We start from the raw sequence: 26674 nt of genomic DNA on the forward strand, positions 1-26674 counted from the left end.
GCTCAGGATATGGTCCAGGTATCCAATTTATTGTGTCTTGATCAAGTTGATCAATTCTTTCTCAGTATTTGGTCTTCTTAAGGCTTCCTCGTGTCTCACCCTATCCGTCCATGGTATACGGAACATTCTTCGCAAGGTCCACATTTCTAAAGCCTCCAACTTATTAATAGAAGATATTTTCAACGTCCATGTCTCCATGCCGTATAATAATATGGACCATATATAGCACTTAACCATTCTGTAGCGGAGATTGAAGGAAATATTGCGGTTACAAAGAAGCGGTTTAAATAAAAGCTTGGCTTGCCTGTTCGGTACGGTATTTTATTTCTTGTTGAGGATCCCATTGGTCATTCACCATAATTCCCAAATATTTGAATATTTCCATTTTTCATGCAATATATCCATCCAATAATATATACATTCCTTACATTTCAGTTTTATTTAATTCAAGATTTATTTATAATTTAAGAAAGCAAAAGTTTAAAAGTTTTGAGGCGAAATACGAATAACATTGGCAACAAAAATATGTATAGAATAAGAAACAAAGACAACAACATTGCTACGGATAGAGCCGAAATCCTTAAGGTTGTCGAATCGTTTTATCGCGAAATGTATGAGGGCACCAACGCAAGGCAAGATCAGCCCCTGCTCAAAATCACAAACCAGGGATCAGAATTAATGCCAGAAGTAACACCATACGAAGTTAAAAAGACACTTTCAGAAATGAAAAATAATAAATCCACTGGCGATGACGGAGTAGTGATCGAGGCAATCAAACAAGGTGGAAATAAAATTATCCAGGTTTTGGCCAAACTTTTCACCGAATGCATTTACCAAGGAAAAACCCCTTCTCAATGGAACAATGCAGTCATTGTTTTATTGCACAAGAAAGGTGACATAACACATCTAAAAAAAAATACCGTCCTATCAGTCTGCTATCACACATATATAAACTTTTCACAAAAATTATCAAAAAAAGACTGGACGCTAAGTTAGACTTCTATCAGCCTTGAGAACAAGCTGGGTTTAGATCCGAATATAGCACTAACTACCACTTACTGGTAATAAAAAACTTGATAGAGAAGTCGGCGAAATACAACAAACCATTGGCACTGATATTCGTGGACTACAAGAAAGAGTTCGATACCATAAACCAGCAGAAAATGTTAAAAGCTTTGACAGAATGCCGAATAGACCATCGCTACACTAACATGATAAAACATATCTACCACAATGCAACGGCTAGCGTAAGACTCTCCTATCAACAAACTAATAAATTCTGTATGCAGTAGGAATGGGAAAAACCTGCCGGTTTTAACCTAAAACCGGTTTTTTTACTTCGCAATAACCAGTTTTACCGGTTGTTTTTTTGTCCCGGTTATAACCGGTTTTTTCTTTTTAAAGTAAAAACCGGTTATTAGATTTTTACGGTGATTAGGATTAGGATAGGTGTTATTTTTCATTCCAGTCAAAATTATAATTTTTAAGTAATTATTCCAAACAAAACCATAATTCAAATTTTATTTTATAAATCTAGAAGTAAACGGAAAGTGCAAACTCACATCAGCAAAAACAATTAAGTTTTATTATAATATTCCGTTGAAAAGGCATTTGTGATCATAATATTTACATAAAAGTGATCTTGTAGTTGAAGTAGACGCAAACATTATCTATTTTTCACACTTGACTCTTGACATTGAAAGTGGGTGAATAACTTTTTCTGATTACCAAAAATAATGTTTGACTATGAATATCGAATTACGGATTACGAATACGAATCTCCAAGGATTTCCCTACGTTTCAAAACAATATACATATACAGGAAGTATTAAATAAATGAGTTAAAATGTACCTATTAAAATATACAAACGTGTTAAAAGAAATACATGATAAATTTTTTTTTATTGTAGTAAAAATAAAAGATAAATTGCATTATCCAATTTATTTTTAAGTAAAATATTTTTTCCGCAAATCGCCAGGAAATTTTGACATTCCTGTCAAAATTTCTTGAAGAAAAAGTCAGGACTTCCTTACTGTAAGGAAATGTCATTTCCTTACTGTAAGGAAATGATATTTCCGTACAGTTGTTAGTGTTCTACATAAATGATAGAAAACACATTGCTATTAAAACCTTGTAAATTACCTTAATCATTAAATTTTCTTTATCTGGAGCTTCCTGGATAAATTTTTAAATTTCTTCCTTCGTTAAAATCTTAGATTTCTTTGCCCTATAACCTTGAGCTTGCCGTTTCAATAAAGAACGAAGTTTTGAGTATGTAGATATATCTACATTGTGTTTAAGTGCAAGGGTTGACTTCAGCATTGAATAATTGGCCCATAATGTTGAAGATTTCATCTTTAAACAAAGGTCTAGGAAGTATGCCATTACAACATTTTCTGAGAAAGAACTCGTATTTTTACTCATGCGATAATCCATAAAACGTCTGTATGCATTTTCGTACTTTTCTCTTGATTTCTTTGGCAATAATTCTAATGAAGCAGTATTCACTGCCTCAACCAGCTCTGGAGGAGTCCCAGGAATGGAAATTTCATCATCACTTATCATTTTACTTTCGAGAACACCAGCAATTAAATTTATAAGCGTCAAGTTTGACAATTCAACCTCAATACGTTTCCATAGTAACCCAAGTAATTTTATTAGGAATTTCAAAGCACCATTTATTTGGGAATAAAATTATCGCGTTTTTTTTAAATCAATCAATATCTGTCGAATTTTAAACGATTTGCGGAAAAATAGTATGTTTACCTCGTAGGAAAAGCCACATTCCTGGACTCTGTGTTGCTAAGTCTCGGCTTGCGCCTCGACTTAGCAATCTTCACAGTCGTCCAGGAATGTTAAGCTTTTCCTACCCGGTAAACAATGTACTAACGTTGATTTTAAATCCCATTTGAAAGAGTCTGGTAAATTTTTTATAAGTTGAAATGGTTGGGTTAAACTGTAGGTATATTATTGGAATATGTATATATTAATCTTACGCTATATTATATTTAATAACTATCAATAAATATATAATAATAATAAAATAATAAATACATATAATAATTAATAGAATAAGAATAAAATGGTTTTATTAAAAATTGTGTTTTATTTATATTGATATTGATGTTCTTTCGATAGTACTAATTTTGATCATATTGATATTGAGTATCGAGTCGAGTGGAGTATCGCAAACTAAAGTGCATTGTAAATTGTAACCTATTGGATTAAAAAAACCGAAAACCGGTTTTTCCAAAAACCAGTTTTTTTTGGCCGGTTATAACCGCCAGGTTAAACCGTAAGCAAATAAAACCGGTATAACCGAAAACCGGTGTTTTGTCAAAAACCGCCATCCCTAGTATGCAGCGAAGAGTACGGCAAGGAAATATCATCTCACCAAAGCTGCTCACAACACTTTTAGAAGACACTTTTAAAAAGGCAGATCTGAACGAATATGATATCAATATAAATGGAGAGAAGCTCAGTCATTTAAAATTCGCAGATGACATCGTCCTTGTAGCCGATCGTATGGATGATGCAATAATAATGTTGAACAAGTTATATCACGCTTCCTTAGAGGTCGGACTAAAGATTAAGATCAACAAGACACAAATAATGACTAATCTGGTGCTAAATCGTAATATTGTTGTTGATGGAATGGATATTGAGCAGACTGCACCTCATAAGTACTTGGGACATGAAATTCGGTTGGGAAGAGATAATCAGTCGTGCGAGCTAGCCTGAGCAGCGTTTGGTAAACTGAGCTATGTATTTAAATCGGACTTACTCATATGCCTGAAAAGGAAAATCTTTGAACAGTGTGTATTGCCTGTACTCACTTATGGAGCGGAAACATTAACACTCACAAAAAAGGTAGTGAACAAGATTCGCATAACTCAGAAGGCTATGGAGCGCCAGATGTCGGCTGTCTCCCTGAGGGACCGAATCCCAAACGAAGAAATACGTCGTAGAACAAAAACAACGGACGCCGTTGCAGCACTACGGAGCAGAATACGACCACCAAGCAGATGGGCTGACGATCTGAAGCGTATTGTCGGCAACTGGATGCAAGCCGCACAAAACAGAGAAAGATAGAAAGAACTGAGGGAGACCTATGTCCAGCAGTGGACGAGTACGGGTTGATGATGATGATGTCTAATAATGCTAGTTTCACCATCTATAGTTATCACCCATATGCGTCATGATCTCCTGTCATGACTCTCTACTCTACTTTATTTAACAATATCACATACATAATATTTTAAGTTGATTTATGATTTATATCTTTGCAGAAAAATGGGGGGGAGTAGGACAAAATGTAGCTATACAGTCTACTTACAATTTTGTCTTTAAAGATTTGGACGCATTCGAAAGGTCAATTAAGGCTTGGTACAGTGAAGTAAAAATTTTTAATTCGTCAATGCTGCCCAGATATGAGTCAAAGTAAGTACGTTTTTAAATAACCTTTGAACATTAGATTCATGACATCATAGTGTTGAAGTCTCCCCATTTTTTTAAATCAGCAAATAAAATAAAACAGAAGATACATGAACAATTCTTAGCATCATCAGTAGCGTCACAGGTCTTTATGAGTCAAATCCTTCTCCAGAACAATCCTCCATTCGCCCATGTCTCTGGCAACTCTTCTCTATGCTCTAATTCTAATAGATTTTAAATCATTCTCTTAAGTTGTCTTGGTACCTAAGTCTCAGTCTTCCTCTTGCTCTTTGTCCTATCGGCCCTCTTCGGTCAAAAACTTTTCTGACTATGGCATCTTCCTATCGTCTGATTACATGGCCTATCCATCTAAGTCGTGCTACCTTAATGAATTTTACAACGTCAGGTTCTCCAAAACTTCTATACAACTCAAAATTGTAATGCTTACGTCACAAACCTTGTTCTTTTATACCTCCATAAATTCTCCTATTTTATACTATGGCGAGCTGTATAAAAATAACGAGGTATCAGCAGAAAATCAATGGCCTTCTGACTACCCTAGAGAACCCCTTACTCGCTGAAGTCAAAGATGCAATTAAATCACTAAAGAGAAATAAATCCCCAGGCATTGATTCAATACCATGTGAAATACTACAGTTACTAGGTGACAAAGGATTACATATCATCCATTCTATCTGTGTCGCTGTTTGGAATTCAGGAAAATGGCCATCTGATTGGTGTACCTCAATTTATATCCCACTACATAAAAAAGGAACTACTACCAGATGTGAAAACTACCGCACACTGTCACTAATAACACATGCTAATAAAAGCTTGCTGCATATCATCAAAAACAGCTTAAAAACCTATCTACATTACCAAATACCTCAGGAACAAGCGGGTTTGTAAACGGTAAAGGTATAAGTGAACAAATCCTGAACCTGAGACAACTCATTGAAAAGTCTAGAGAATTTCAAGTACCTATGATTATATGCTTCGTTGACTACCAAAAAGCATTTGATTGTGTAAGCTGGATAAATCTGTGGTCAATTTTAATAGAAATGGGCGCACCAATGCACCTGATGACACTTATTAAAAATCTGTACCAGTCTAATATAGCGACAGTACGACTAGATCAGAAGTTCTCAAACCAATTCAAGACAGAGAGGTGTTAGACAAGGATGCGTGTTGTCACCTGACTTATTTAACATTTATGGTGAACATGTCATGAGGATGGTTTTAGAAGGATGGGCCGGTGGAGTAACAGTAGCTGGTAGGAAAATCTCCAATTTAAGGTTTGCTGATGACACTGCACTTATAGCAGCAAATGAGCAAGAAATGGTTGATCTTCTGCGAAGAGTTGAGTACGAAAGCAATAAAGTTGGTCTGAAAATCAATAAAGCTAAGACAAAAATGATGGTGGTACTATACAACTGACTAACATGTTACAGGAATACCAGATAGTAACCACCTTTGTCTATCTCGGGTCTAGTATAACTAACGCTGGTAACTGTGAGGCAGAAGTTCGGAGATGTATTGGTATGGCAAAAAATGCGATGAGTAGCCTAACTGAAGTTTGGAAAGACAGAACTATCTCTCAAAATATCAAGATGAGACTGGTGAATGCCCTTGTATTCTCAATATTTCTATAGATAGCAGAGACTTGGACTCTTCGCGCATGTGAGCGCCAAAAAATTGATGCCTTTGAGATGTGGTGCTGGAGAAGAATGCTACGCATACCTTGGATAGCTCATAGGACAAACGTTTCCATTCTAAACCAACTCAATATTAAAAAAAAGGCTGTCCACAATATGTCTGCAACGAATTCTGCAATTCTTTGGTCACGTGGTTCGCAGAGGTGACGACAGTTTAGAGAGATTAATTGTTTCCGGAAACGTTCCGGGGAGAAGATCAAGAGGACGATCACCAACTAGATGGTCTGACCAAATAAAGCATTCAGCTGAATACTCATTCTGTGAAGCTCTTAGAGCAGCTCAAGATAGAGACCAATGGAGAACAATGTTAGGAATATTGGAAGAAATCACGATCCTCAGTAATGGGGAAACGACAAGAGAGAGAAAGAGAGAGAGAGATATTCTCCTTTTTCGATCGAACAGTTTGAGCAGTTCTTGGTCATTCTGTGTAAGTGACCAAGTTTCTAAACCGTATGTTAGCACTGGTCTTATTAGTGTTTTATAGACAATGGACAATTCTTAAGCATGTCACTTTTATTGCAGAAGAAAAAAACAGTAGGTAAAGTAGATCAAAGAAAAAGTAAACCCTGGATGATCGATGATATACGAGATCTCATCGAAACCAAACGCATACCTAGTCAAAAATATAAGTAAATACGATATAAATAGCTTCAGAAGAACATAAAGAATTAAAGAAACAAAAGAGATATGGCGTGTGAATATAATATGTAAGAAAGGAGAAAATCCCCAGGATCAACATAAAGTCAGAAGTGAGAACTGCACAAAAAATTTAGAGGTGTTAGGCTTGTGGAAACTCAAACATGAAATAGAATTAAATGCTGATAAGATATTCTGCTTATATTTGAACGAAGGTTCCTGAGAGGAATATTCGGTGACATCTGTGAAAATGGTGTTTGGAGGAGGAGGAGGTACAACTACGAGGTATACCACAGATATAAACATATATTTGGTGGTAAAGACGTAGTATCTCTTATAAAAATAGGAGGACTAAGATGGGCAGCACATCTAACAAGATCACAGCAAAACAACCCTCCTAGAAGAATCCTTATGTCACAACCTGTGGGAAGTAGAAATAGGGGTAGGCCAAAACTTAGATGGAAGGATGGTGTAGATGAGGATGGGAGAAAAATAGGTGCAGCAAACTGGCAACGGTTGGCAATGGATAGGACTGACTGGCGTAATAGACTTGGGAAGGTCGAGGCTCTTTCATAGGGCTGTAGCATCATTGATGATGATGAGGCTACGCTGGAGGGCCCATGTTAAAAAGAAAAGAGAACAGCGTAACATTAAGTAAGTACCTATAATAAATATATTGGCTATTGGGAAGATAATCCACTCTGTCAATCTACGAATCTACAACAAAATACTTTTATTATACAGGGTGTTTCATTGGGAAACGGAAATACTTTAACGGTGAATAGAGGTCATCGAGCCGGTTTTAGATATACATTTTTTGCCCTACCGACTTTTATAACCGAGTTACAGGGTGTTTTATCGATTTTACCCATTTCTTTCCTAAGCCATAACTTTAGAACCATTATGTATATTTTTTTGATATTTGGCACACATATGTCTCATTCAAAAACCAAACGACCGACATACTAACCATAAGAAAAATCCAGGTCCGGATTAACAAAAAATTATAAAGTAATTGTGCCCTTAAAACAACACCCTGTATATTCAAATTTTGGAAATCTGTTTGCATATTGGAAAAGAGCACAAAAAAGTAAGTTTAACGGTTCGCTTAGAACGTAAGAATTCTGAGATTAAAAACCAGGTGTTATTAATTTTTAAAAAATTTAATGTTAATGAAACAATACTTATTTTAAAAATACTTAATACTTATTTACTACGTTGGCTTAATGGATTCTATGGATTTGTAGCTGTTATGTATATCATTAAAAATTAGAATTGCGAGAATTGAGATATTTTAATGATTTAGTAAATTATTTAAAAAAAACAGCTATATCTAATAAAAAAAAATTCGTTTAAACCATTCAACAATTTAACATAAATTAAAAATATTTGAACTATAACAGTTGCTCAAAATGTCCGCCATTTTGTTCGATGAATTTCCTTGCTCGTTTTAAAAGATTTCGAATCGATTTTCTAAGTACATTGGGATTGTTCTTAATTTTTCTGACAGCTTTCTGTCATCTTAACAAAATTAATCAATATGATTTCAAAATTGCCGTAATTAAATTATCTGCGCAAAAATTTGACATGCACCTTTTAACGCAGTTTTTTATGCTTTTCTAAAATACGCAAACAAATTTTCAAAATTTCAATATACAGGGTGTTGTTTCAAGAGCACAATTACTTTATATTTTTTTGGTTAATCCGGACCTGGATTTTTCTTGTGATTACTAATTGGGTCTTTCCAATGTGGTAAATAAGTATTGATTATTTTTAAAATGAGTATTTATTCATTATATTTAATAATTTATAACTAAAAGTTACTAATATCTGCTTTTTAATGTCGAGAGTTCTTAAAAAATTCAATATAATTTCAAAATTAAAGTCATAAAATTGTCTGGCCGAAAAATTGAAGCGAGCCACTAAACTTACTTTTTTGTGCTCTTTTCAAATATGCAAACAGATTTTCAAAATTTGAATGTACAGGGTGTTGTTTTAAGGTTACTTTATAATTTTTTGTTAATCCGGACCTGGATTTTTCTTATGGTTAGTATGTCGGTCGTTTGGGGTTCGAATGAGACATATGTGTACCAAATATCAAAAAACTATACAGAATGGTTCCAAAGTTACGGCTTCGGAAAAAAATGGGCAACATCGATAAAACACCCTGTAACTCGGTTATAAAAGTCGGTAGGGCAAAAAATGTAGTATATCTAGAGCCGGCTCGGTGATCTCTATGCACCATTAAAGTATTTCCGTTTCCCAATGAAACACCCTGTATAAATAGATTCTAAAACATATATGGACATATGGCATCCAGCTGTGGGGTTGTGCTCATCATCATCATCATCATCAGTAGCTCGACAACCCTTTTTGGGTCCTGGCTTGTTCTAGGATTTTCCGCCATTCTGGTGGGGTTGTGCTGGTAAGAGTAATTTAGACATTATCCAGCGGTTCCAAAACAAGGTGCTAAGGAGCATTGTGAATGGTCCTTGGTACTATAGGAACAATGACGTCCATATAGACCTAGAAATGGATATTGTTAACAAAACTTTGAATTTGCCAAGAGTCACGAACATCGAGTTCTTCAACACGTCAATGTTGAAGCCATCCAGCTTCTCGATACAACACAGATCTGGCTAGAAGACTCAAGAGGTTGTTGATTGGTATGCAGTTTATTTCATTTTTGGTTTGGATATTGGAACTGATTCAAGTCCATTTATTGCTAGAGCTTGATAATTTGTTTCAATAGATTATATTTCCAAACTTTTTCTTGCTTTTTATATCCTGTTTTGTAGATTGTTGTTCCAGATATTGATTTAGGCGTCTTTTGTAAATATTTTTTGTACTTTATTTTTGTAGTAGGCACTTTAAATACTTTTGCTTGTCTGAGTCGTAATATCACCTGTAGTCCACGACGCATCTGTTTTGAGATGGTCGTTGAGAGGTGACTAATATTTTTTTGCAGAAATTTCTTGGAATTAACTCCTATAATAATAATTAGGTTATCCTCCCATTCAAAAATGTCCGGAACATTGTTTAAATAATCAAAATGTCAAAAAACGAAGGAAAAATTCGATTATTTCTTCGTTTTTTGATTATAACTTTCAAAGTATTCACTTTCGCGAAAAGTTATACTAATATAAAAGTTGCGTAATTAAATTTTCCATAATATAGGATTAGTTACAAATGTTAAAAATTGTCACGCTTGTTGCAAAATAGCAATAATTGCGGAAAACCATAAAAAAACAAGTATCTGCATTTTACGTTTTTCAACCATTTATGCTACACTTAGGACCTTCATATTTGACTCAGAAAAACTAGATAATATAGTAAAACAATACTGTAAATTTCATTAATATCGGTGCAATAGATTTTGCAAAACAAATTTTGCAATCTAGTTTTCGCAAAAAAAAATTCATTTTTTCAAAATGTTTCAGGACTGAAAATAAAGCAGATAGCAAGTTGAAATTTTTTTACGTATAGAAGAATACCGTACCTTTTATTTGAAATTTTTAAAATTAAAATCCATTAACTACCACGGCATCAGGAATTTTTTTAAATAAACATTAATTTTTGGTGCTAGGCGCAGGACAGCGGTGTTCGATTCACACAAGTTGATTTCCACCAAAATTTCTTCTAATCTTTATCTAATATATTATTTTCTTACACTATATTTTGTTGTATTTTAATATTTTAATTCCACAAAAATCAAACTAATTTGATTATTGTTTGTGAAATATTGTTTAAACAGTTGCATATGTTTAAAAATAATAAACTTTTATTCTCTAACTTAAAATATATGAACACAGAAAGTTTTTGCAAAAAAAAAGTGTTATTTCAAAGGACAGAGCTTGTGTTTTTATTTTGCAATAAACAAATGTATTTATTTATATCGAAATGTACTAAAAATTAAAATTTGTCAATCATTATCAAATATCCTTGGAATGCCCAATCAGAGCAAACTATCCGCTGTCCTGCGAGTAGCACCAAAAAAATGTGTATTCAAAAAAATTCCTGACGCCATAGTGGTTAACCGATTTTAATTTTGTAAATTGCAAATGAAAGGTACGGTATTTTTCTATAAGTAAAAAAAAATAAAATTGCTGTCTGTTTTATATTCAGTCCTGCAAGATTTTGAAAAAATAATTTTTTTTGCGAAAGCTGGATTGCAAAATTTATTTTGCAAAATTTATTTAACTGATTTTAATGAAATTCACAGTATTGTTTTCTTATATCATGAAGTATTTTTTTAGTAAAATATGACGGTACTAAGTTTAACATAAATGGTTAAAAAACGTAAATTGCGAACACTTGTTTTTTTTATCGTTTTTTCGCAATTATTGCTATTTTGCAACAAGTGTGACAATTTCTAAAATTTTTAACGAATTCTGTATTGTAGAAAATTTAATTGACCATCTTTTATGACAGCGCAAGTTTTCTCAGAAATAAATACTTTAAAAGTTATAATCAAAAAACGAAGAAAAAATCGAATTTTTCCTTCATTTATTGACATTTTGATTATTTAAACAATGTTCCGGACCTTTTTGAGTGGGAGGATAACTCAACTATTATTATGTGAGTTATTTTCAAGCAATTTCTGCAAAAAAATATTAGTCACCTCTTAACGTCCAAATGTACTAATATTTTTACAGATGCGCCCTGGTCTTCTGGAAGTCCGGAGAATATTTGAAGGATGAACAAGGTAATAATCTTCCCATAAGAGATTATAAAAAATAATAGATAAATAATGGTTTTTATACAACGACTACAATTTTATATCTAAAGATATATAAAATGCAATTTGGTTAAAATTTGATAAACTATCTCCGGTTATTATGGCATTGGCTTTTCCAAATGGTGTGCATTTCATAATAGTTATCTCCTAAACCACTTTTAAAATTGTCAATTAATTTATCATAGAAATTACCCAACAATTTGATAAAAATACAATTAGTTTAAAATATATTCTTCTTCCTATCGTTTCTCTCTTCTTTTCTGACAAACTTAAAATATAAAATAATTCGCTGTAAAACGAAATTGAGAGACATCTTGTATTTCAGTTTGTTCAGAGAGGACCATAAACGCCCTTACGTACGTTTAACTCTCACTAGAGATCATCAGAGGGTTTATCTTCAGAGATAACAATATATATGTTACAGTTCAAGTTGATTCTCAGTTAGAGTTGACTCCAACTAGTTGGAGTCAACTCCAACTGAAACGAGCAGTAAAAGTTGATTTTAAAAATTTAAATCAACTTTTACTAGTTGGAGTTGACTCTTCCTGGATCGATTCAGTAAATGTTGATTATACGAGAATCTCAAGTGCATTTTTAATGAGTGTACGTTTCTTTGTTTTGACCGTTTCAACTACTTATTAGTATAGTCTGTAACGTCGCCCCCGTTAGGTAAATTATTCTGATTCGATTTTTTGCACAAACTTATTCAAAGAAATACATCCGTATAAAAATCCTAATAACAAATACACAGGGTGTCACGCGGTACCGCGGTCGAAAAATTGTTTAACCAATTTTAGTAAAGTCAGTCAGTAAAGTGACACTTTATCGAAAGAGTCTGATATTACGAGCAGAGGAACAGACGCGTTGATAAAGAGTATTGAGGTGGTGCGTACAAAATTGTATCGTCAATCATAAAAAACATTAACACTTACTTACAACTTTGAGGAAATTTTTTAATTTTAGACGAAATAAAAAGTTCGTATGACAGTAATGACAGTAATCACAGATGACTTTTGCATGATGGCCGGTTTTGATGTTTAATCGATAGTTTTATCAATATTGTATACCTACCTAATTACTAAATCTGTAAAGTTTTGATTTATTTTGTATGAATATAATTGCGAAACACTACAGAATTTTACTTTTTGACATAAATTTTATCAATAATAAGATAAATTTTGTACAATATTTTTAATAATTAATGTAAATAAATTTTAATTTGGTTGTGGGTTCGAATCTCACCAGGGTCAGAAATTTTTCATTTATTATAAATTAATAAATGAATATGGTTTCTGCCCTTGTGGGATCGGTACTCACCGGAGGGACCGCAGACGTTCGGATACAATTAGCGTCTCTTTGCAAAGACAATGACGTCGACTTTGCAAAGTAACAAGACACTTACTCAACACACACACTACACATGACACTAGGTACCTAACTTTTCAAAATTACCGTACCTACCATGCCAATGGCCATTAGTTGTCGATGCATCAGCTAAATAAATATAAAAAAAAAATTAATTTCACTCAAATAAATATAATCGATTGCTGCCATTGACCACTTCCATTCAATCTCGGTTAATTTGATTAATTATCGCGGCAGGTAAAGTAACATTCTTCTTTCAATACAACAAAGTGTTACTTTACTGTCGAAAATGAGGGCAAATGAGTACAATAATGAATGATTTTAGTGACGTTTGGCGATAAACAAAGATTTTAAACAAATTCGCAAAAATACACACACCGGCAAAATTAGCCGAACGCCTTAAAAATGGGACATGTTTGATGTCTCGAGTTTCCTAAACCAGTGATCCGATTTGGATGATTCTTTTAGTATGTTAAAGCCTTATTATTTAAGAATATCGTTGTAATAATATTGTTGCTAGACAGGTAAATATCATTTTATACCGGGTGTACAAATCATGCTGTGTTTTTTCTTAAAGTTTGGAACACCCTGTGGAATATTCTAGCACATGTAAAATATTAAAATTAACACTCGATTGTAGATTTAGGCTTTCTTAACATTTTTCTTTTTGATTCATTTACTTATGTGTGATAATAAAAAAGTTATGTGCGTTAACAACTATCCATGTTTTTCATCAATAAATCCTCATAGTAGGGGAGGAAAGTATACTAAATTTGCAGTTACTCGAGCTTTATGGGAACCTATTGGATTGTGAAGAGTATGTGCTAAAATCAGAAAAAGGTTAAGTTAAATTTTCCATAAAGTGGGGGACTTTTCATTTTTTAATTTAATTTTCCATTTGAAACAATCATTTTTTTCCGATTATAGCGCTATCTATCCATAATTAGAAAAAATGTGTCGAATAAAAGTTGCTTATTTTTACGTGAAGAATCCAAATCTGCAATAAAAATTGCGGGCTCCTATTTGGGATTTTAAATTAAATCCCCCACCCCACCTCCGTGGGGGTTCGTGACACCCCACGGAGAGGGGAGGGGGTAAATTAAAAATTTTAAATACGAACCCTGCGATATTTCGCGAAATGAACATCAGATCGTAAAACTGCAAAATACACCTATTCAATATTTTTCAAAAATCTACCGAATGGCACCAAACACGATCCCGACGGAGGTGGGCTGGGGGGTTACTTTAAAATCTTAAATAGGAGACATCTGTACAAACTGCAAATTTAGCATACTTTCTTTCCCTACTGTGAGGATTTATTGATAAAAAAACATGGCTAGTTGTTAAAGCACATAACTTTTTTATTTTCCAACATAATGCAAATGAATCAAAAAAGAAAATGTTAAGAAAGCCTACAATCGAGTTTTAATTTTAAAATATTATATATACTAGAATATTCCACAGGGTGTTCCGAACTTTAAGAAAAAAAGACAGTATGATTGTAACACCCGGTATAAAATGACATGTACCTGTCTAGCAACAATATTATTACACCGATATTCTTAACTAATAAGGCTATAACTTACTAAAAGAATCACTTAAATCGGACAACAGCTTTAGGAAATTCGAGACATCAAACATGTCCCATTTTTAAGGTGTTCGGCTAATTTTGCCGATGTGTGTAATTTTTTTACTTCGTACAATTTTTTTTTAGATCCGTTGGGCCTTTTTTCTCTAAAATTGACTGCTGTCGAGTTATTAGCTACTTAAAATTTGAAAAACGCCAAAATAACCATTTTCGAGGTTAAATAACTCGGTTAAAGATAATTATTGTGAAAGTCGAGCGAGCGGCCGTGGAGTAACGGCATAATCGCTGGCCTCATACGCCAGTGCACGTGGGTTCGAGCCCTGCTAAAGACAAACCATTTTTATTTCCAACAATGACACGAGCCGTCTCACCGTGCCTCGGAGAGCACGTTAAGCCGTCGGTCCCCCTGGGCTAGTGTACATCGACACTAGTTACTTGAAACAGGGTTAAAGATGTAATTGGCGCCGGAACTGTCCGAAAGGCAAAAATGCCATACGATATTATATATTATGAAAGTCAGAAACTAAAAAAAAATCAAATATTAAAGCTACCTCTATAAGATCCTGAAGAAATTTTTGTCATTATTTCATTAATAAGATATTATTTTTAATTATCAACAATGAGCGCTAACCGTGTATTGAGGGCGGCCGTCAATGTGAGTGCGAGTGAGATTCGCCATTGGACGGCTGGAATGGTGCATCTCTTTAGCACTCACCATTGACGGCCGCCTAATACGCACTTAGCGCTCATTGTTAATAATTAAAGATAAAGCTTAGTAATAAAATAGTGACAAAAATTTCTGCTGGATCTTGTAGAGGGGGCTATAAACTTTGATTTGGTCACTTTCTGACTTTCATAATAATGAATTTTAACCGAGTTATTTTCGCATTTTTTAAATTTTAAATCGCGTATAACTCGACAACAATCAATTTTAGAAAAAAATCACAAAATACCTTTTTTTGCTCAGAATAACCCAAATGATCTAAAAAAAATGTTCGAAGTGAAAAAATTATTTTTTTGAATTTGTCTAAAAAGAATTGTTTAAACAATTTAGCGATCAAGGTACTGCCTGACACCCAGTAGATTTGTTATAAGGACCTCTTTTTGAGTAAGTTTGTGCAAAAAATTCGAATCGGAGTAATTTACCTAACGGGGACGACGATACAGCCTAGACTAATTTGAACATATTCAGTAACATTTAATTTCTAGAATCGGCTATTTGTGTGAATCAGAATCAACTTTTACTAAATGGCATTGGGAAGAGTATACTTTTCCTAGTTGGAGTCTACTTTTACTAGTAAATGTTGAATATAAATCTTCATTTTATATTTATAATCAACTTTTACTGAAACCAGCCGTTAGAGTTGACTCCAACTAGTTGGAGTCAACTCCAACTGGATAATCAACTTGAACTGTAACATATACACCATCTGAAGATCTCTAATGAGAGTGAAACGTATATAGTCCTGTCTGAATGAACTGAAATATATAATGATATATATAATAACTTCATGATTTTCACCTACGGCCAAGACGGCAGTATAATCAGAAAAAAGTTGTGATCTAATTCAGGGATGTCACTAATATATAGGGTGAGGCAGATAACTGGCCTATTAGAAATATCTCGAGAACTAAAGTTCATGAAAATTGGAATAAAGGGGTTTTGAAGGATGATCTATTAAATGATAATATTTTCATCTCTTTGCAACTTCCGGTTATACCGGAAGTTGCTTATAACTTCGTTTTTTTAAATGGGACACCCTGTATATTTTTACATTTTTGGATTCTCCTCAATATCTTCTTTCTTAAAATATGAGCTTTTGTAATATTATATAGGGTATTAAAAGAGATATTTACGTTTTTTTATTAATTTCGTAGCAACATTCACACCCTGTAGAATTGTAATAGTTTGACTTTAAAAACTCTGATTACGTTCAGTTGATTTTTAATATAGTCTATTATTGTTAAAAATAATTAGTATAGCTAATTTTGAAATTTTAGTATATAGAGTTGGTCGAAACTAGGAATGAATATTTTCTGAGTTTTCTTAAATGGAACACCCTGTATTTTATTACTATAATGAAATGATATTTCATGGTACTTTTTTATTTTATAAGTATTCCCTATACCTAACTGCTTTAATTTGTGAGTTATTGGTGATTCAAGCTAAACATTAATTGCAACAAAACATACTGTAGCGTGATTAGTGTAATTACTTCTAATTACAATAAAACTAGCGGTTCGTAATTTATATACGACTTTATTTATATAAGTTACAGACGAATTTATCTTATACACTAAACTTATTCACAAAATATGCCCGTATTTATACCCAGTTGTTATTCTGGAACAATCGACTCCCATCTCGAGCTATCGGCTTGTTCCGCCTACGTGACGTACCTTCCAGAATTCTCCGGCGAGGCCTAGCACATCCGATTACGTCATTCTCGAGGTGTTTACTGTTATACGGGGATCGGCCAAGATTTCTCTTCCGCTACACTGCTCCCCTCTTAAGATCTGAGCGTCTCGATCAGCAACTCTAAATGAAGGCCCAGGATGGCGGAATCTACACGACTCTCCAGCTCTGCATACACCCTTCAAGAAGAAATAACAGTCTACTGTCTTTGAAGGGTACGACATCTTCGGGTTCATGCAACACACAGTGATTTGTACACCAGTTCCTCTGAAGACCACTTCAAGCATGCTTCTCACAATCTTCCAATCCAGATTTTCTACTGCATGGCCTATTTTTGGTAAAGCCAAATTTTTGATGTCATAATTACACATGATTTTCTTCAAATTAGTTAGAGCACGCCATATGTTCTCGTAGCTTGGCGTGTCCGTATAAGACTTTCTGGTCACCATATACAGCAAAGATCGAGGACCATCTTCCAATCGCAGTACTCTTCCAATTTTAGGCTGCTGATTTCTTAACTCGTCCAGGCGGCCGAACTTTCTATTGAATACGGACGATATTCCTTTAGTCATCTCGAGGTCTTGGGCAATACAGTGGGCCAGAGAGACGTTTTCTGGAACACCAAACAGATCTTGCTGAACTTCTGTGGTCACGCCGAATCTAGCACTCTTTCTCGCTGCGTAATTTGACATAAATTGATTAAAACTTGGCTGTGCGACATCTTTCATCTCCTGTTGGAGGACTCGTGCTTCTTCTGTTTCATTTGAGCCAGCATATGGTGCAAGACGATTTATGTGAATAACTTTTGGTTTACCGTTTGGCAACTTCTTAATTCTATATATTACGTCATTTATTTTCTTCTTAACTTCATATGGACCTTCCCATTGTCTTTGCAGTTTAGGACATAAGCCTCGACGACGTTGCGGATTATAAAGCCAGACAAGATCACCTACTTCGAAGCTTTCATTCTTGCATCGAGAATCATATTGATCTTTCATTCTGTCACTGGCTATCTGGATGTGTTGTCGGGCAAGTTCATGAATGTTGTTCATTCGTAATTTCAGGCGGTCAACGTAGTCTTCGCCTGCAACATGTTCCTCGGAAGGTCCGCAGCCAAACTCTAGGTCGCAGGGCAACCGAACTTCACGACCCAACATCAGGCAGGTTGGTGTTTGACCTGTAGTTTCATTTACGGCCGAGCGGTAGGCCATCAGGAATAAATGAATGTGTTGGTCCCAATCTCGCTGATGTTCAGATACAACTTTGGACAAGTGTTTACCCATCGTTCGGTTCATCCTCTCGACCATCCCATCTGATTGAGGATGCAGGGGTGTTGTTCTGGTCTTATTGGCACCAATCAATTTACAAACGTTTTGGAAAAGAGCTGACTCAAAGTTTCGCCCTTGGTCGGAGTGGATCTCCAAGGGAACACCAAATCGGCTAAAGAATTCTTTAACAAGTACCTCTGCAACGGTAGCAGCTTCTTGATTTGGTAATGCATAGGCCTCAGTCCATTTTGTAAAATAATCCATGGCTACCAGGATGTATTTATTTCCAGCATCGGTTTCTGGAAATGGACCTGCAATGTCGATAGCTACTCTTTCCATAGGACTTCCAACATTGTACTGGCTCATGGGTGCTCTCTTTTTACCAACCGGACCATTACCGGATGCACACAGTTCACATTTTCGGCACCATCTTCTTACATCATCTTTACAGTTCACCCAATAGAACCGTTCTCGAACCTTTTGCAGAGTCTTCGTAATACCAAAGTGTCCACCTGATGTACCGTCATGCAACTGACGCAATACTTCTGACACTTTACTTTTAGGTACAATTAACTGAAGCTTAGATTCTGTACCATCATCGTTCTCAAAGGTTCTGTACAGAAGATCATCTTTTAGTACCAGGCAATTCCATTGGCTCCAGTAGGCCTTGACTTCTGGACTACATGCACTAATGTTCTGCCAACTAGGTCTCTCACCTTGCCGCATCCAATCCAATACTCTTTTTATACATGGATCATCTTCTTGGGCGTCTTGTAACTGTTGGGGCTGCCATTGCTCATTAATTACGGTGGTTCGTCTCACGGGGCAAAATCGTTCCTCTAATTTGGCACAGTGATTACAATTCGCACTGCATGGTCGTCTCGAAAGGGCATCAGCATTTGAGTGAACTCTTCCGGCCCTGTGTTCTATCTCGTAATCATATTCTTGTAATCGTTCTAACCATCTTGCCATCTGGCCCTCTGGATTACGGAATTGTATGAGCCATTTTAGAGCAGCGTGATCGGTGCGAAGAAGGAACTTTCTGCCGTACAAGTATTTATGGAAATGTTCGCAAGCCTTCACTACACCCAGCAGTTCTCTTCTGGTAACGCAATAGTTTCTTTCTGGTTTCGACAGGACTTTGCTGAAATAAGCGATGACTTTTTCCTGTCCATCCTGGATTTGTGAGAGAACAGCTCCTATGGCACTGTTGCTAGCATCGGTATCCAAAACAAATTTTCCTGCCTGTCCCGGGTAGCTTAATATCGGTGCACTGATCAGAGCCCTTTGTAGTTGTTCGAAAGCTTTTTGACACTCCTCACTCCATGTATATTCTTTGCCCTCCTCCGTCAACTTTGTTAGGGGCTTGGAGATATTGGCAAATCCTTTGACAAATCGTCGGTAATATGTACATAGGCCAAGGAAACTTCTAATTTCATGTTTATCTTTTGGTACTGGCCAATCTTTAATTGCTTCAATCTTTTCAGGATCAGCTGTTACACCATTACTCGATACAATATGTCCCAAATACTTAACTTCTCGTCGAAACATGTGACATTTCTTCGGACTTAACTTCAAGTTCGCTGCCCTCAATCGTTGAAAGACTTCTATTAGATTCTTGGCATGTTCATCAAAGGACCTTCCAACCACAATTACATCATCCAAGTAAACCAGGCATGTTTTCCATGTTAGACCTCTTAAAACTGCCTCCATTAATCTTTCAAATGTGGCAGGGGCATTACATAAACCAAACGGCATAGCCGTAAACTGCCAAAGCCCTGATCCTATCGAAAATGCGGTTTTCTCCCGATCGGCTGGCTCCATGTCTACTTGCCAATATCCACTTTTTAAATCGAGTGTGGAAAACCAACGAGAACCGGAGAGAGTATCCAATGTATCGTCTATTCTAGGCAAAGGATAACTATCTTTTTTTGTTACCGCATTGAGCTGGCGGTAGTCGATACAAAAACGCGTTGAACCATCTTTCTTCTTTACCAGAACTACTGGTGATGTCCATGGACTGTTCGATGGTTCAATTACCCCTTGTTTGTCCATATCCTTGATAATCTCTTCGGCTTCATCTCTTTTCGCAAATGGAAGTCGTCTAGGCCGTTGTCTGATTGGCTGAGCGTCTCCGGTATTTATTTTATGCGTTACTATGCTTGTTTTTCCCTTATCCTTCGTGTCAATAGCAAAAACATCTTGATACTCTATCAGCATAGATGTCACTTTTTCCGTTCGTTCATGATCAAGATCTTGGCATCTTTCAATGATCATCTCAACAAGCTTCTTTGGATACTTCGCCTTCGATGATTTCTCATTGGTATTCACAGAGCAAATTGAAGCCACGGGAACACACTGCCCGATCAAAGCTCCTCTACTTAACTTGATAGCAGTTTCCCTTAAATTCATAACTCTTACAGGGATCACATCTCGAACTTTTACCAAAGTTTTCGCCGTTAGGAACTCGACATTATCCACATCTTCGACCATCCTTAAACTTCCCTCTCGGCAGTGTCCATCAAGCATGGTCATCAGAATTTTCTCACTATTACCGGGTATGGTTACGTCGCATGTAGTAAGTAAGCGGATGACATCTTCTTTGTCGTCGTGAAAGGGCAACTCTTCACCATTGATCTTGAGAACTCCATTTTGAACATCCAATATTGCCCCCACTTTCCTTAGTACGTCCATCCCCAATATGAATTCGTCGGAGATCTCGGCAATTAATACTTGATGTTCAACTGTGGTCTGGCCAATGGATACTGACATATTAGCCTCGCCATATGTATTAATTAGCTCACCAGTCGCTGTTCTAAGCTTTACTGTTGCAGGTGATAATTTATTATGGTCTCGTACTACATCTGGACGTGCGATAGTTCTCGTTGCACCTGTATCCACCAAAAATGATCTACATCTATTACTGATACGACCTTCGATGTATAAGTTGTGGATTCCACCGGAGGACGTAAGGTTGACAGTTACTATGGGGGCTCTAGTTCTCGAGGTCGGCAGTTGCCCCTTGGTGTCGACCCGCTCTAGTTTTCCGACGGCTGTACGATCTTCTTACAATTACGACGAATGTGGCCTACGTCTCCACAATTCCAACATCTAGGCTCGCGTCTCTTTGGCATCTGATTACTTAATACTCTCCGTATCATTTCCTCCAGACGTTCATCGTTGTGTTCGTCACTTTCTTCAATGGTTCTTACTCTATGGCCTCGTGAAGTTTGACTAGCCGTTTCGTGTTCCAATGCAATAGCAAGTGCTTCATCTAAAACTTTCGGCCTTGCTAGTCGTAAAGCTTTCTGTAGTTCATTATCTTTCAGCCCATTGACGAAGGTATCTACTGCAATTTTTTCTAAAACGCTGTCTGGCACCTCTGGATAAGCCAACCGCACCACACGAGCCACATCTGCTTCAAATTCTTGCAGATTCTCACTTGCTCGTTGACTTCTACTTCGCAGTTGTGCTTTGTATACTTGTTGTAGATGGGCATCTCCATAGCGTTTTTCTAGACGAGTGAACAAGGTCTGGTAACAATTTTCTTGACCCTTAGGAATTGATCTTAATATATCTGCAGCATCACCTCGCAAAGCAGCAGTCAAGGAAACAGCCTTTTCCTGTTCGGTCCAATGATTGGCGGTCGCAATAGCTTCAAATTGTCTAAGATATATGGACCAAGAGGACTTTCCATCGAATGGTGGTAATTTGAATCTCATATTATGCGACGTTTCGTCTCTCGGTAGTTCATCTTTCACTACAGGATCTAACGCTGCTGCATTAACTGATGGTTGTACTTTTGTATCGGTTATCATGCTTTCTAGTTGTTTGATCTTTTCTTCTACGGTCTCTACACTTTTCTGCATCTTATCGAATGTTCTAGAAACTTCTTCAAATTTCTCGTCATTCTGTCTACAAACGTCTTTAATTACTTGAGAAACACTTTCAAATTTCTCGTCGCTTTTTCTAGAAGTTTCATCGATTTTTTGAGAAACACTTTCAAATTTCTCGTTGTTCTGTCTACTAACTTCTTCAAGTTTCTCGTCGCTTCTTCTAGAAGTTTCATCGATCTTTTGAGAAACACTTTCAAATTTCTCGTTGTTCTGTCTACTAACTTCTTCAAGTTTCTCGTCGCTTCTTCTAGAAGTTTCATCGATCTTTTGAGAAACACTTTCAAATTTCTCGTTGTTCTGTCTACTAACTTCTTCAAGTTTCTCGTCGCTTCTTCTAGAAGTTTCATCGATCGTTTCAGAAACAGTTTTTAATTTCGATAAGATTACTTGTTCTGCTGACTGGAAGTGGAACGTCTTTGGGTCTTCTCCGTTCTTCGTGAGGACATCCTCGAGTCGTGCTTGTAGGACTATTTTGAGCCCACTGCTGTCCAGATCCCGTTCCTCTAGCTGTTCACGAAGCTGTTTTACTGTAAGTTCTTGTAGCAACATCTTTGGTCGGCACACACGTACTTTCCAAAATGTCTTTTAACAGTCTTTCCGAATACCGAACAATCAACGCACTTTAACTATTCCCGACGAATAAAGTCCAAAAGTCTTTTAAAGTCTTTCCGAATACCGAACAATTAACGCACTCCGGTTATTCCCGACGAATAAAGTTCAAAAGTCTTTTAAAGTCTCTCTGTAATTCACTTATTTATATCGCACTAAGTTAACCGAACACCGACACCAACTGTAGCGTGATTAGTGTAATTACTTCTAATTACAATAAAACTAGCGGTTCGTAATTTATATACGACTTTATTTATATAAGTTACAGACGAATTTATCTTATACACTAAACTTATTCACAAAATATGCCCGTATTTATACCCAGTTGTTATTCTGGAACAATCGACTCCCATCTCGAGCTATCGGCTTGTTCCGCCTACGTGACGTACCTTCCAGAATTCTCCGGCGAGGCCTAGCACATCCGATTACGTCATTCTCGAGGTGTTTACTGTTATACGGGGATCGGCCAAGATTTCTCTTCCGCTACAATACGTAAAATTTTATTAGGTTGGCCGTGAAAATATTCAATCACAAATAATTTCTCATAAATAAATACATATTAATCCAGACTGATCCTTAAAATTACCAATAATGGTTTAGTTATCAAAATACCTACGTAGTTAAGATTGTTGGTTCGATTAACAATTAAGCACAAATTAAAGCAGTTAGGTATAGGGAATGCTTAAGAAATAAAAAAGTACCATAAAATATCATTTCATTACAATAATAAAATACAGGGTGTTCCATTTAAGAAAACTCAGAAAATATTCATTCCGAGTTTCGACCAACCCTGTATACTAAAATAAAAAAATTAGCTATACCTATGATTCTTAACAATAGTAGACTATATTAAAAATCATTTGAACGTAAGTAGAGTTTTAGATGTCAAACTACTACAATTCTACAGAATGTGAATGTTGTTACGAAATTAATAAAAAAAAACGTAATTATCTTTTAAAATACCCTGTATAACATTTCAAAACCTCATATTTTAAGAAGGAAGACATCGAAGAGAATCCAGAAATGTAAAAATATACAGGGTGTCCCATTTAAAAAAAAACGAAGTTATAAGCAACTTCCGGTATAACCGGAAGTAGAAAATAGATGAAAATATTTTCATTAAACAGATGACCCTTCAAAACACCTTAATTCAAATTTTCATGATTCTGTTGCCTTTAGTTCTCGAGATATTTCTAATAGGCCCTTTATTTGCCTCACCCTGTATAATAGGTATAGGACTGGTCCTATCACACTACCTTCTGGTACACCTGCATTGATTTCTTTTAGTTCCGAGTAGGCTTCTTCTTGCTTAATCGTAAAAACTCTATCTGAAATATATGATATCAATAATTCTGTGTATTTATTTGGCAAAATCCTAGCATCTTCTTAGCCAGCGCACATAATATTATGCTGGCTAAGAAAAATTATAAAATCTCAAAATTCGCCTATTTTTGAGTACGTGCCAAAATGAACAGTTTTAATATAGTAGTAAATAGTAAATAGTAAAATACAACTTTGGAAATATGAGGGGTATGTTTATACTAGACAATGACAATCGTCTTCGTGGCCACAAACTTAAGTTTAAAAAGGAAACTGTTTTAACAACAACTAGACAATTTTTTTCTCTGTAATCGAGTGTTCTTGATATGGAATAGCCTTCCGGCTGAGGTTATAGATGCTCCATCTGTCAATATTTTCAAAAAGAAACTGGATGACCACTTGTTTCATAATTGAACATTTTATTTGTACCTCGTACACTTACTATTTATGTTTTTGTATACCTGTTTATATTTATTTAGTTAGTTAATTTGCTTAATACGAAACTATTGTAATGTAACCATTTAACATTCCATGCATACTATATATTACCTTGTAGTTTAATGGGCATATGGGTGTTGCGACACCTGCTCAATGTATAATAATAATAATAAATCAAATCCTTTATTTTATGTTACATTTTGTTTAAAATTAACGTTTTATTTTAGAGGGGAAACAATCCAACACTACACTCAATTAGTGTGGGCTAAAACTGACAACGTTGGTTGTGCTGCAACTTTCTACAAAAATAGCACAGGATGGAACTTCCATTTGATAGCTTGCAATTATGGACCTACAGGCAATTACAAATATAACTCAGTGTATAAACAAGGTCCGCCTGTATCAGATTGTGGAAAACTGCCAGTAAATAAAAAATACCGCGGATTGTGTGGACCTGATAATCTCTAACAACCGAACTAGTGTATTTTTTGTAAAAAATTAATAAAATAATGAAAAAATTGGTTTATTTATGATATTTACATTACCTACACAACTAGGCCTGGATCACACGTACCAAAAAAAGTTTATTAATAGCAAGCTGAAAATTTGTTAATAGCTTAACGATGTCTAGTCGGACAAACTTTGATGTATGGGAACAATGGAAGAGGGGAAGTTTTAATTATGGAACGTGACTTTTATATGGAACTTGTCATCCTGACAAGTTTATGATTGTGAACACTAGCAGGTTGTTTTTAAGTTTATTCGATAGCAAACTTTATACAGGGTGTTTCATTGGGAAACGGAAATACATACTTTAATGGTATACCGGTATACCGGCTCGGAGGTCACCGAGCCGGTTCTAGATATACTACATTTTATCGATTTTTCCCATTTGTTTCCTAAGCCATAACTTTAGAACCACCCTGTATATTTTTTTGATATTTGGTAAACATATGTCTCATTCAAAACCCAAACGATCGACATACTAACCATAAGAAAAATTCAGGTCCGGATTAACAAAAAATTATATAGTAATTGTGACCTTAAAACAACACCCTGTATATTCAAATTTTGAAAATCTGTTAGCATATTTGAAAAGAGCACAAAAGAATAAGTTTAATGGTTTGCTTCAATTTTTCGGTCAGACAATTTTATGACTTTAATTTTGAAATTATATTGAATTTTTTAAGAACTCTGACATTAAAAAGCAGATATGTATTAACTTTTAGTTATAAATTATTAAAGTTAATGAACAAATACTCATTTTAAAAATAATCAATACTTATTTACCACATTGGAACGACCCAATTTTACTAATGACAAGAAAAATCCAGGTCCGGATTAACAAAAAAATATAAAGTAATTGTGACCTTGAAACAACACCCTGTATATTGAAATTTTGAAAATTTGTTTAGGTATTTTAAAAGAGCATAAAACACTGCGTTAAAATGTGCATGTCAAATTTTTGCCCAGATAATTTAATTACGACAATTTTGAAATCATATTGAATTCTGTCAAGGTTACAAGAAACTGCCAAAAAAATGATGAACAATCCCAATGTAATTAGAAAATCGATTCGAAATCTTTTAAAACGAGCAAGAAAATGCATCGAACAAAATGGCGGACATTTTGAGCAATTGTGATATTTCAAATATTTTTAATTTATGTTAAATTTTTGAATTATTTAAACGAACTTTTTTATATTAGATATAGCTGTTTTTTAAATTTTTTACTAAATCATTAAAATATCCCACTTCTCGCAATTCTAATTTTTAATGATGTGCATACAGCTACAAATGCAGAGAATCCATGAAGCCAAAGTAGTAAATAAGTACCTATTAAGTATTTTTAAAATAAGTATTGATTCATTAACATTAAATCATTAAAAGTTAATAATATGTAACTGGTTTTTAATCTAAAAGTTCTTTAAAATTTCAATATAATTTCAAAATTGATGTAATTAAATCAACGGCGAAAAAATTAAAATGAACCTTTAATCACAGTTTTTTATGCACTTTTAAAATGCGCAGACAAATTTTCAAAATTTTAATATACAGAGTTTTGGTTCAAGGTCACAAATACTTTATATTTTTTTGTTAATCCGCACCTGGATTTTTCTTGTGATTAGTAATTGGGTCGTTCCAATGTGGTAAATAAGTATTGATTATTTTTGAAATGAATATTTATTCATTAATTTTAATAATTTATAACTAAAAGTTAATAATACATGCTCTTATCTACTCTATGTCA

The 26674-nt window shown here is 35.0% G+C and overlaps 1 protein-coding gene across 1 annotated transcript in view; it reads left to right on the forward strand.

Annotated features, from left to right (window-relative positions):
* Positions 1–24935, forward strand: part of LOC126892854 (venom allergen 5-like) — a 49813-nt gene extending 24878 nt beyond the window's left edge. Inside the window, exons 4-5 of the mRNA XM_050662656.1 lie at positions 4291–4441; positions 24652–24935. Coding sequence (XP_050518613.1) covers positions 4291–4441; positions 24652–24892 — 392 coding nt within the window. The 3' untranslated portion in view covers positions 24893–24935. The remainder of the gene's footprint in view (positions 1–4290; positions 4442–24651) is intronic.
* Positions 24936–26674: the final 1739 nt, after the last annotated feature.

The sequence above is a fragment of the Diabrotica virgifera genome, chromosome 9, assembly GCF_917563875.1.
Source record: "Diabrotica virgifera virgifera chromosome 9, PGI_DIABVI_V3a".
Lineage (NCBI taxonomy): Eukaryota > Metazoa > Arthropoda > Insecta > Coleoptera > Chrysomelidae > Diabrotica > Diabrotica virgifera.